The sequence below is a fragment of the Artemia franciscana genome, chromosome 5 (assembly GCF_032884065.1).
Source record: "Artemia franciscana chromosome 5, ASM3288406v1, whole genome shotgun sequence".
NCBI classification, from domain to species: Eukaryota; Metazoa; Arthropoda; class Branchiopoda; order Anostraca; family Artemiidae; genus Artemia; species Artemia franciscana.
This window is the reverse complement of record NC_088867.1, coordinates 27104458-27118072: the sequence shown is the minus strand read 5'-3', so window position 1 is coordinate 27118072 and position 13615 is coordinate 27104458. Positions and strand designations below refer to the sequence as shown.

Genomic DNA, 13615 nt, shown 5'->3' with positions numbered 1-13615 from the left:
AGAAACTTGCACGGCTGCTACTACTATTACCACTGCAACTGCAACTTCGAATACTTGCAACTGCGACTGTGACTTCTTCGGACTACGACTAATTGCGACTGCGACTAATTGCGACTGCGACTGCTAGCAACTAAAGTGCTTGTAACTGCGACTAAGGCTATTTGCGATAGCAACTAGTTGTAACTGCAACCACTACAAATACTACTGCGATAACGACGGCAAATACTAATGCTACTTCTACTACTACAATAAACATAATTTAAATAAATCTAAGGTGCAAAGTATATCCTGCTTGTGGAATACCATAGATGCAATATCCCAGGAACGGACACAGAGTATTAGCTAAGTGTATTACTTTGGAACTTCAAGGGCATGTTGTTAGGGCTGTCGAAATATATCAAAAGATATTACATGAATCTAAGGCTGTCAAAAAGGGTGTGTCTGCGACGTCTCAGGAACGGTTAAGGAAATTAAAAGACTTTCAGGAATGAATGTCAATATATTTTAAGCTTTCAATTGACTTGTATTTAATTCTTTTTAATTATTATGGTGATTTTCTTCTCTTTTTTTTGATGTTTGTTGAGTCTTGTGGAACTCCAACCTTAAATGCAACCTGAATTTCTGATAATACCTCCACTGCTACTACTATTATTGAACTAAATCAAAAGAGTTCAAGTGTACCAAAGTTGTCTAAAAGGCTTATATGCAATATAGAGGGGGAGGTTAAACAAAATAAAAAGACTATGTACAACCTGGTGATCAAAAGGGAGCACCAGTAATATCTCAGAAACTGATAAAGAAATTAAGTTTAGCTTTCAAAGAATGCTGGGGGGGGGGGGTTTGATCTAAATCAAAAGATATTGTGCATTCAGACTGTTAAAATGGCGTGTGCAACATTTCCTGAACGGTAAGGTATGAAGTCAAAATTTTCTGGGAAAGTTGAGGGCGATGTTGAAATAAATCTACTCTATTTGCATATAGGTCAAAGGGGCGTACGTGAAGATTGGCTAGGACATTAAGTTTAAACTGTCAAGGAGTTTCGAGAGGGTTGTTGAGCTCAATCAGAATACATGGTTGTCAAAATGGAATTTCCTCTACACCACACTTACCAGACGCTTAAGTAAAAGTTATAAATAAAACAGTTTGAAGAGTAATAAATAAAGCGTGCTGAGTGATGCCTCTGATATATATGCATTGTCTTATTCCATTTTCAATCATAAGCAATATTTTGAATCAAAATGTTTGTTTATAAACCGTTTCAAACCTTGACTTCAAATAGAAAGAAATTTACACCATAATTATACTGGACACAATCAAAGGCTCACACCATCTCATGTAACTTAAGAATTTAAATTGGTCCGATATTTCAATTCTTGAGCCAAAAACCTATAAAAACTGGAAAAATATTCATTATTTGAAACAATGCGAAACCTCGACAATCAAAAACAAACGGAAACTATTTTTTTTAAATAGTCCGAAAAAGTAGTTTTTCAAATAAGTAAAGAGCCATATCAAAACATGAGACGAGCAGAACTAAAGTCCTATAATAATTCAGACTTAAAACGATAAGAAATTACTATCAAAGAAAAGCCTATTGCGTAGTTTTCTCTTTACTGAAAACAGAATATATATCTTAGATTTTTTTCACATCGATAATAATGGAAAAAAAAATGACTATTAAATATAATCTTGAATCTTAAATTGCTGAGATGTCCAGGAATTAATTTTATTATGTACTAAACATTGAGTTTCTTTTCGTAAGTTCTTTCTAGTCATCTTCATTATTACAGGGTTTTTTTTTCGATGTTTTGAAAATTAAAGCACACTGTTCAAATACATGCAGGTTTCGACAAAACAAATGACGCAATTGGCTTTAAAAGGTGTACGATTAGGAAGGGGGGTAGACAAACTCTTGTTTGCAGTAATTTTTGTCCGTCTTAAGTTTGCTTTGAGCATTCATTTTAATTTTGAATCATTTTTGGATTTGTTAATTCAACTACATTAGTAACTTTTATCTTTGTCGATATGATTATTTATTGTAATTTCTGTTTGTTCCGGTTTTCATTTATTCTTTGATAGTAATTTCTAGTCATTTTAAGTATGAATTATTATAGGGCTTTATTTCTACTGATCTTGTGCTTTAATATGGCTCTTTACTTTTCTTTGAAAAAGTTCGGTTTCAAAATATTTCAAAAAACTACTTTGGTTTTTGATTGCCAGATCCAGTAAACAACTGGATTATTCTCTAAGGAAATCCTCAGAGAATACTCAGCTCTTGAACCAAGATGACTCTGGCGTAAAAATAAATGAGTTATTTCTCATGCGGCCAGTAAAAATAATTCATCTCACAGAAGTAATTAAATGAAGTTTCCAGGAAGTTATATTACTAATGAAGTTATATAACTGGATTCATGAGTTACCGAGCCAGCATGATGATTTACACAGTGAGAACGATCTAAGCTTAATAAAAACTAGGGAAAATATGCTTTTTCTCATTTTTTTTAATGTTTAAAATTTCCTGTTTTGATATGTTTCACACCTAATTTGCATACTTAAAAAAAGAAGAAAAAAAGTGAATTTCAAAAGGTAATTCAGTAGATGGATAAAGCTGTATCGCAAATATGGAATGCTAAGAAGTCTGTCAAACGGTTAGAAACTTAGATAATAAAATGCCCTTAACTCGCTCCAGAGAAAATAGACCAATGCCACTAATGAACCAATGACATCTTTTAAATTGTATTGCTCACCATGGACTTGGGTCGTTCTGGGATGAAACCTTTAGCTTCTGCGTATATAAGAGCCCGCTCTAATCTTCTAATCATGTGCCTAGCAACTGCATATTGAAAACTTGCACAGAAGTTGGCAACTGTCGGTATAATTTCATCTGCGACAATACCTACAATTAAAAAAGTTTATCAAACAATTTTTTTTTCAATACGAAATTTAAACACGATAGTGATAATGATTATTAGTTTAAATTGATAATCAATTAAATAAAAATTTAGTTAGTATTTCCAAAGAATAAAAATCACATTTGTTTTCTTTTTTTAAATTAAGAGAAATATGGGGAACTATTTATATATTTCCTAAGTGTAAATTACCTCTAATACTTACTATAGCAATATTCGCTATGGAAAAAAAATAATGGTATTTGAAACCACAACTTCCCAGACGTCCTAGTATTGGAAAAATATAGTTTTCAGAGAAAATGACATCTATTCAAGCTGTTCTCAGTCAAACCAATATAAACTTTTCCTGACCTATTTCCCTCTAAATTATATCCTTGGCAATACTAATTTGCGTTTTTTTTTATAGTAGTAATATCAGTATTAATAATTTGTTTTCAAAAACGAGCAACAAAATCAATCATAGCCCACCAAAAGCGTCACTTGCTAGGGTGTGCTGCTAGCAAAAAAAAAAATAACAACATATGTTTGCTGCAAGGAGTTGGAGGGTGAAACCGTATGCCGAAAACATACTTACATAAATATTTCCCAGAAAATAAAACTGCAATTCAGAAGCAATTCAAGAATTTTTTTTGCCCGTTCATTTATTATCATTTTTAGTTCTATCAATCTCAATCTGTTTCGAAGAAAATACTTACCAAGTAACCCCAACACGCAACTCAGGTTTAAGTTGACTAATGCTTAATTCATTGATACTAGGGCTAAAATTATTCTAAAACTTGGCCCCTCTGTATTTAACTTATAAAGTAGTCCTACTTTAAACAAAGCGAGAGGTCTCAGTATTTCCTAAATGCTGTTAAAAAGTCAATCTATTGACTTTTTTTTTCTTATTTTTACTTTACCATTTTCACATTGATAAACTTCCCCACCTCTTCTTTATGAAAAAAAACGAAAAAAAGCAAAAAAAAAAAAAAAAAACAGTTTATATAGCAAAAAAAAATCTTCTGAAACCTAATGCTAATTGAGTTTTAATTGAGTTAACATCATTTTGTATAGCAAAAATCAGTTGTATAAAAAAACGATAAATTAAAAAAAAATATCAAATTGATTTGGCTGTTTAAATTCTTTTGGTTAGAAAAGGGGTAGTTTTTTCGGCTTTGATTTTGAATATCACAGTTTTTTTCTGGAAACCGCATTTTTCTTGTAAAAAACAGTGGCTTTTATAAAGTAAGTAATGTATATGGAATCCAAATCATATAAACTAAAAAGCATCAGCTGCCCGGCAACGAGGGAACCCTAAAGATGCACTGACATAAATTCAAGGGTATACAACTTGCCTTATGAAGCGAAACACATCGAGAAATAATAAGACTGAGCTGAAAATTGATAAATTGCGTTGAATTTTTCCTAAAAAATAAGCATGATTTCCGAGTCTCTTTAGTGTGTTGTAGTTTTTATCATTGTATAAAATTATATCTCTAAAATGCAACGAGCCACAGAGAAAAGGGTATTATGGAAACCCCAAAAACGCTGTGATTATTATGAAGAAGTAAAATACCAGTCCAATCACTATTTTTAGACTCAACATATCACACAAAACAATACCATTCGCTTGTTCAGACTTCTGAAATCTAAAATAATCGTCGGAATTTTGCAATGTTGCAGTTGTATTTCTAAATGTATTTACCGTCCCAGAATTTTCAATCAACGGCAATTTCGCTCATTTGCTAGAAAATTGTAATTGTCCACAAAAAAAAAAAAAAAAATCAGAAATCACAACTTTGCTCCGGCACGATCTTTTCTGTTACTTAAAAAGGCACTAGAGCTTTCAATTTTTGTTTGAATGAGCCCTATTCAAATTTTCGACTGCCACTGGTTTGATATGATCAACCATGGACAAAAAACATAAGCAAAAACAAACCAATCAACGCAGATCCGTAATGATTCTTATGTGGGAAAGATGTAATACCCTACTTTTTTAGACAATGATTCTGAAGAACTCTTCAGAGGTATTTAAATATGCTGAGTTTAAGGGAAGAATTTCATCAAGATCATCTTTATTTTTTTTGGGGGGGGGGGGGCTTTGTCTCTCTTGAAAAGTTTACAAATTTACTTCTGATAATATTTGTCAACGGTTAATTCTAGACTTGATGAATTTGATTTGGATTATCACAAAAAGCCGATTCTTTGAACGTGAAACGCTTTTATTCAGATTTTGGTTACTAATGGCACGGATTGCTCTTTACTTCCAGTTTGCAATTACGAAATCTTTGGTGCGTTTTAAGGAGTTTCCAGAAACCAATTATCATTATCTATTTTTTATTATTTATTGTTATTCTGAGACAACAGATAAAATCGTAACCACTTTGTATTGCCGTAAGTGCAGAATGAACCTATGTTTAAGGGGTTACCTCAAGCAAGCGAAAGCTGACGGAGGGTTAATTGTTTTGTTCTATTGCTTTTTTTGCTTTCTTTTACGTATTTTTTAAATGCATATTGTTGTGTATTTTCTTGGATAAACCCGCTATCAATAATAAAAACAAAACAAAAAATCATAATGTTAATCCCTTTTATCTCTTATAAGAATTTTGGGGACCAAATTTCCTGTTATATACCACTTTAAGTGAAAGGTCAATATAAATAATGAATGATCATTAATGATAATTGAATTCTGGACCCTACCCCCCCCCCCAAAGTTCTTCTTAGAAGTAAAGCGCTGCGCAGAAAATAGATAAAAGCTAACCTTTAATAGAAAATCGAAGACCTTCCCCCAGACCTTATGTGTTCGTTAACATATAGTCCAACAAAATCTTACTTACAATTTTTAATCGCACATAATTGTTGAGTTGATATTAGAATATCTCTATAATACAAAATGACCTGCAACAAGCCTTAATATGCATATACACTATTTCAGTTTTCTTGGGGGGGGGGGAGGCAACACAAAAATAAACTCAATGTACAAGAAACCCTGGTCGTCCCTAATAATAATGTCCATGCAAAAATTATATCAATTTTTCATGGCGAAATCCTCCTAGTAAAAACTTGATCAGCCCAACCAAAACTTAACTAAATTTTAATCACCATATTTTTGCTCTTCTTCTTGAATAATCTCCTGAGCTCTTTGTTTCAAACCAGCAAAGCTAAAATTGCAGTTCAGAGTTTGAGTCATAACAACAGGAAACCTTATAGAAAGATGATCTCCTAGTTTAGCCATCTTTTCTATGGCACCCCCTCCAGAGAGGGTTTCATACCCGGGTATATTTCTTAATTTCAATCTTCTGGCTACCTGTAATGAAATTCAACTCGGTTAAATTCTTGAATATATTAAGATTAATATTCACATAAAATTAATTAATTCTAATTGTTTTACTTAAACTAATTTTATGAAAGAGAATCAAATAGCTTGAAATAATAAAAGCTTGTTGGTAATAGCCAATATATATATATATATATATATATATATATATATATATATATATATATATATATATATATATATATATATATATATATATATATATATATATATATATATATATATATATATATATATAAATATATATATAATATATATATATATATATATATATATATATATATATATATATATATATATATATATATTATATATATATATATATATATATATATATATATATATATATATATATATATATATATATATATATATATATATATATATATATATATATATATATATATATATATATATATATATATATATATATATATATATATATATAATATATATATATATATATATATATATATATATATATATATATATATATATATATATATATATATATATATATATATATATATATATATATATATATATATATATATATATATATATATATATATATATATATATATATATATATATATATATATATATATATATATATATATATATATATATATATATATATATATATATATATATATATATATATATATATATATATATATATATATATATATATATATATATATATATATATATATATATATATATATATATATATATATATATATATATATATATATATATATATATATATATATATATTGCTCATATAATATTATTTTGATTCCAAATCATTTACTTCAAATTACTTTTACAAAAGAATGCACAAATAAACAAACTGGCCAACAGTTCAGAAACACCCGTTACGAAAGCATAACTGAATCCAGAATAATAGTCTTTCAAGTAATTATCTTTATTAGCTCCAGAAAATATTTTTATCATAAACAAAAAGTGACTTTTATTCTTCTTTTATCTGCGTCTATTACAATTTTGATGTCAAATGTCAATTTTCATTATCGTTATCAATTAATGTTCATAAAAAAAAGCACCAGAGAGGTGAAATACATCAGCATTGAACCTCTCAATTGCCTTTAAGCTTCTAACCGTAAAAAATTACATTCTACGTTTTAATTCAGCATTACAGAATCTATTCTTTTGTATTTGTTACTCATAGGGGCCGTATCCAGGATTTTTGCGGTGGGTATTTTAGACAGGGACTTTTTTCGGGGGGGGGGACTCAAAAAACTCAAAACACTCATACAAAAGTTATTTATATCCATTTTTGTTACGTCTTTACGTGTCAGACAAACATTTCGAGGGGGAGGGGGTTCAAACCCCCTACCCCCTGGATACGGCCGTGGTTACTCATACCACAATTTACCCAATTTACGACTTTACCAAAAACATGTCCTTTTCTAGTGGCAAGATAAAAGTTTTGTGATAGTTCTTCCACACCAGACAATTAGTTTCAGTTACAACTATAAAATAGATTACATAACGCTACTCACAGTAAATGACATGAGAAGAACGCAATAGTTTTAAAAACAAAGTAAAACTTTCCTGGGAAATCTAACAGACTAAGTGGTTCTATTCCGCTGTATTAGTTCTATTCCCTTAAATGAAGTATCGGTCAATATGAACATTCTGCTTAGGGTGACATTCCAACCTTTTATCTTAAATGTTGAAACAATTCTATTATTTTCTGCTTCTTTCTGATGATTACTCTCAACTCTTGTTTAAAATAAGACTTGTGGAAAGGTATATTGTTCCAGCTTCTCGTTTTCTGTAATTACATTACCGTCTAAGAATTGAAATGCATTGCTGCCATTTGTATTCTACCTATCCATATGCAGTGTTTTTTAGGGTTTATTCACATGCAAAAGTTTCCTCTTCCCCTCCTCCCCAGCCCCAAAAATGTACACCCATTTCATTTATCAGTCAAATAAATAACTAGCCATATTCTATTGGCTTTAAACGCAGGTAGTAGGAAATAAAAAAATGTATTTCTTTTTTTTTATTTTAGTTTTCCCTTAATTATCCTTAGTGTTACTAGCAATAAACTTTTGTAGTTAGATTTTTATTTGCCTGAATATTAGACTTGAGACGGTACGATTAGATAGTAGTTTACAGATTTTAACAAATGAAAATACAGTGAAAACGAGTGTGATATTTTAAACAAAGCAGTGGACAAAACAAAAAAGAAAGCAACAAATTTTCAATAATAAGGAAATCCAAATGTTTCGAATTTACGTCCGGAAGAAAGATGTTAACATATTGTGTTTAATTCAGCTTGTTTCATTTCTTTCGCTGATAAAGGCTTCTAGACGTGAAGTCAAAATGTTCGGATTTCTTTATTATTTAAAGTTTGCTACTGTTTTGATGTCTTTTTTTCCACAGATTTGTTTAAAGTATTACATTCATTTTTACTATATTTTGTTTGTTAAATTCTTTAAATGGAAGGGCAATGTTGTCTAAGAAATTATTTATAGTACTTTATGCAGCAATTGACTGTGTTATTTTTAATCTTTGTATTTACTTTACGAGAACGCAAACCCGCCCATTTGAACTCATGAATAGACATTTTGAAATAAAATCATTCATTCTTCGTTCCTTCCTTTTTATTCACCCAAATATATTCATCGCCTGGTTTTATGTATTTTTTTTTATTTCCTTTTTCTTTCTGTATCAGTATTTTCTCTTCATTTGACTCTACTTGATACATTAATCTACGTTTTCTGAAACTCTCTTTATCATTCCAAAGTGCTGATGCACCCTAATTAGGTCATCATACTAGTGTAACATTCGACCTACTAAAATTGCAAGTCAGGTTTTCTTGATTTCTATTTTTAATTTAGCTTTTTTCAACTTACTTTCTAAACAACCTTCATTAGACAGGTAGTCAGAAGGGTGAGGAGTTTTCATAAGCCTTTGATTTTCTCAACTTTTATGAATTTCTTGCAGTTTTCACACCTCCCTTAACTGTGATTTTACTTAATTTTCTCAGAATCTCATTCTGTATTTCTTGTATAAGCGTACTTGGTAAGGAAGAATATAATTTAAACCCTACACATTGACAATTGTTTTCTGTCATTGAATGACTTTTAAATCTCTTATTGTCAATTTACCATACCTTCAACGTAATTTTTTCTGAATTTTTCTTGGAATTTCATCCTGTATTTCTCATCAAAGTGTATTTGGTAAGAAACAATAAAATGTCTACCTAATATATTGACGTTAATTTTCTACGAACGAATGATTTCAAAAATTTCTGCTTAATTTAGAATCACATGGTCGATTTCATAGCAAGAATTATTACTGTGTTTGCTCACCTTGTCGAGAGCTTCTCCGGGAGCATCATCAAGCTCATTCCCAAGAAGATAAAATTCGTCAACGTCCTTGACAACTGCCAATAGACAATGACCACCCGATACAAGAAAAACCATAAAAGGGAAGTTGACCTTAAAGAAAATTTGGCTTTACTATCCATGAAATAGTCTGACAAAAACCTTACAAGACTATTTTAAATGGTCTCAAAAAGACAAACTGTAAATTGAACAGCAAATTAAAAAAGAATAAAAAGAAAACAAAGAATAAACAAAAATAAAAATGGACGCTACCCGACACTTGACACTTCAAATTCCAAGACAATTAGCCAAATTTTTTGTTCTCAGTTTTACCTGATTATTTGATGAGTATGCAAGTTTTCATTTTTTTAAGAGTCATTTGAATATTTTACGTAACTAAAACTAGCCTATTTCCATATTATTTCCCAATTTTCCCCTCCCAATCTTAAAATTCCTGCGATCTTTCTAATATTTTCTTGTATTTTTCACATAGCTGGTCTATTTATGCATTCCCTTCGCAGTGTTGCCTTTCCCCAAAATGTAATGACCCCCCTCCCAACAAAAAGACAAAACGCTCCAACAAATAAGCAAATTCTCTCTAGTTGGCTCTCTTTAGGCTTATCTATAGACAAGGTTTAGTTCTGGATGTTGTGGAGTTTTATCTTCGATAAAAATAAGATACGGGTTTTTCGAACAAACTAATTACTCATAGTTTTAAAGATAATGCGTGTCTTAAAAATTTTAGCACTTGACACAAAAAAAGTAATGCTAAAAAAAGGAATAAATGGGAACCTTTTCAACCATTCTAACTGTCAGAGCATGAGCTTGCATATGGTGAATGGGGATGAATGGTTTATTGTGTTCTTTAGCCATCTTTGTTCCGTAAAGCAATCCGACCATTAAGGACATCGGCAAGCCTGAAATATATGAGTAATAAATATTGTGAGAGAGAAAGCGAGAGAGAGAGAGAGAGAGAGAGAGAGAGAGAGAGAGAGAGAGAGATTGTATTTATATTCACATCTTATTTTTATTAAACTTGCAATCAAACTTATCATTGAAGAATAAACAGATCTTACTCGATAATTGATTTTAATAATAATAAAAAAAAAAAAATCAAAGAAAAGTAAATAAGAATAGCAAAACCAAAAACAGAGCAGAAGTAAGTCCAGTAATTAAGTTGAATTTAATACAAATGAACCTTATTAATAATCCCTTGGCCCAAGTTGGTCGATCGAGAGAAAGAAATTTTTTTGGCATTTTTCGGGTCTCAATTTTAGGGGGGACCTAGTCTCCACAGATGTAATTTTCGTTTGAAAGTTTTGCAATAAAATGTGATTCTTGAGTAAATTTGTTTCTTGCGCATTTGGATTTCCTTGTTCCAAGAACTTAAGGAGATAATTTTCAAGTGAACTAAAAAAAGTCTTTTGACCTCTTTTTGAGGCCGGATTCTCGGTTGCCTATGCCCTTAAACCAAATTTTTCTTGTATTTGTTTCATCTTGACTGAGACACTCATGGGTTGAAGTTTCAATCAGTTAATACAAAATGTCTTTGATCCAGGTTTGTGGGCTCTTTTTTTCACAGACCGAAATTTATTTCCCTAATCTTTTTTTTTGCAATGGTGCTTTAAACAGTTTTCCTTTTTGAGAGAAAGAAAGAGAGAGATCATTTACCAGCTGTTGGTAAATGATGCCTTAAGCGATTTTCACATAGCAAAGAACAAGTGACGTTAGAAAGTTCCTGATTTTCGTAGCCACCAGACTAGCATTGATTTATTAAAGAGAGAAATGTCTCCTATATGTTATTTCTTTGGTGCCGGCCACTCTGAATGGAAGGGATTGTCATATAAAGTTGGAAGGTGCTCATTCAAAGGAAACTAAAAGTTCTAGTGCTTTTCTAAGGGCCAAAAGTGATTGGAGGGCAATCACCCCCTCTCTCATTAGCGCCGAGCATCCCGTAACCAACCATAGCATCAGATAAAAACATCTACATAGTCATTTCGCTCTGAATAATCACAGCGTCAAACAAGCATACTTTTACGGGTGACATGACCTATAATAACCCAAGGAAAAGAACCGTAAATCACCCAAATTGTAAATTGTTCACCGATAAGTTTTACAACAGAAAATTTGGGTACGTTTATCCAGGCTGCCCGAGCGACTTGAAACTTCCAGGGGTGGATTCTTAGACCAAGGCCATCGGAAATTATTATTGGTAGGGGTAGGTAGTCTACCCCTCTAATGTTTGAAAAAATCTAGGTTGGGGCAGGGGTGTCAAAAAGGGGGCCGAAAATACGCCCCAAACGTTTTCCGGGTGGCATGAAAATTACAACTGTAAATCTTAGGGTCAAGAGGATCTCAATTCACAAAATTTCGTCTTTGCTCATAGAAAAAATGGCATGATTTGCTCGTAAAGATTCGTTCGTTCGTAAAAATTAAGTTTCGTAGTCACAAAAAGGGTAATAGTGAACATTTCCTTTAAAGGAAATTCCTTAATTTGATTTTTCATTTCCTTTAATTTGATTTACGATTAGTTAAGGTTAAGCTTGTTTTCAGTTCTACTCAAGCATTTCTAATTCTAAACTTTAGAAACTGACAGGAATATTTATTGTTATTGTCAGTAATTACTGCTAAAAATATTTATTCGTTATTAATAGTAATGATACAAATAAGAATAATAACTAAACCCACCCAGTCAGTTGCCTAATACAATTTATTATGTCTACGGAATGTGGATAAACCTTTTATATTACCAAGAAAACAATTTCAACATTAAATGTAGAACTTTAAAAAAACACTCTTACCAGGTTTGACAGTAGTGGCAATTGCGCTCAGATCTTTCGGCGTTACACCAGCCCTCTCTAATGCTTGTGAAACGATTGGGTTAATATATTTAATATGAAGGTCTTTCGCAATTGGGGGAATGATACCTCCATGGCTGCAAGTAATAGAAGTTATTTTAAAAAAAGTTTCTATACATGAGCCGAGAGAATTGTGCTAATCTTAATTAAATTTGTTTTGTGACAACTAAAAGGTTAAATTTAACGGATAGCAAATACTGCATGAATTTGAACATCTTTATGATACGTGATTAAACCAAAAAAAATTTTTTCAAATAAAAGTGAAGAGCAACATTAAAACTTGAAATTAATAAAAATTGTTTCATATATGATTTGGGCTATCCCCTCCTGAGCCCCAACCCTTTGCGCTAAAGTTTTACTAGTGGTTTAAAAATACTACTTACTCTATATTGACGGCAACTGTGTTTGAACAGTCGTTCTTAAAGATTTTGGACAAAAAGTCAACTTTAGCGTTTTAAGTTTAAATGTCGCTTTTTAATTTCATTTTAGAAAACTTGTTTTTTTTTACATTTGATTTTTGTTTTTTTTCAAAGTAGACTACACCCAGGCTTACATTAAACTCTAGGAGGGCGTCCGCCCCTCAAACCGGACTCTTTAAATCACAATTCAACTTTTGCACAGTAATAATTAGAGAAAGAGTTCATTTACTGTAGGCTATTTGGTTTTTGAAATCTGGCAGCTAACAGATTCACACCACAAAGGCAGACCCAGAAACACCTTGCGGCGAGTATAACAAGTCAATCTGCTTAAACAGTACACGTCAATCCAACTTCAGTGGGATAACATTCTGGCAGCAGCAAATTATCGGGATGATTGGCAGCTCCTTCTTGATACACTGGGTGCTTCTGGAGGCATGGCTGTGTCTAAGGTTTAGTTGTAAGGTAAGAATTAAAATAAATGTTAATCTTTTTTTTTCCGCAACAAGAAGATAACAATCACTTGAGGTATAAAGTTAACTTATTTCTCAAGACTGAAACCAAGTTTCTTAAAACAATCTAGCAATAGCAATAAAATCAGATATAGTTTAAGCGTATTCGTCTGAAAAGCTAATGATCTACAAGTATATAAGAAGATAACATTCACTTGAGATATAAAATTAACTTATTTCTCAAGACTAGTTCTCAAGACTTTCTCAAGGCAATAGTACTAAAATCAGATATATTTTGAGCG

At 31.1% G+C, this 13615-nt stretch overlaps 1 protein-coding gene across 3 annotated transcripts in view; it reads right to left on the bottom strand.

Annotated features, from left to right (window-relative positions):
- The window catches only part of LOC136027188 (tRNA N6-adenosine threonylcarbamoyltransferase, mitochondrial-like), a 373253-nt gene that overhangs the window by 9378 nt on the left and 350260 nt on the right, over positions 1 to 13615 (bottom strand). For all 3 annotated transcript variants that reach the window (XM_065704201.1, XM_065704198.1, XM_065704199.1), the window contains exons 4-8: positions 12389 to 12522; positions 10380 to 10504; positions 9573 to 9701; positions 5991 to 6195; positions 2748 to 2896 (exon numbers count right to left, since the gene is read on the bottom strand). In XM_065704201.1, the coding sequence (XP_065560273.1) occupies positions 2748 to 2896; positions 5991 to 6195; positions 9573 to 9701; positions 10380 to 10504; positions 12389 to 12522 (742 nt within the window). The remainder of the gene's footprint in view (positions 1 to 2747; positions 2897 to 5990; positions 6196 to 9572; positions 9702 to 10379; positions 10505 to 12388; positions 12523 to 13615) is intronic.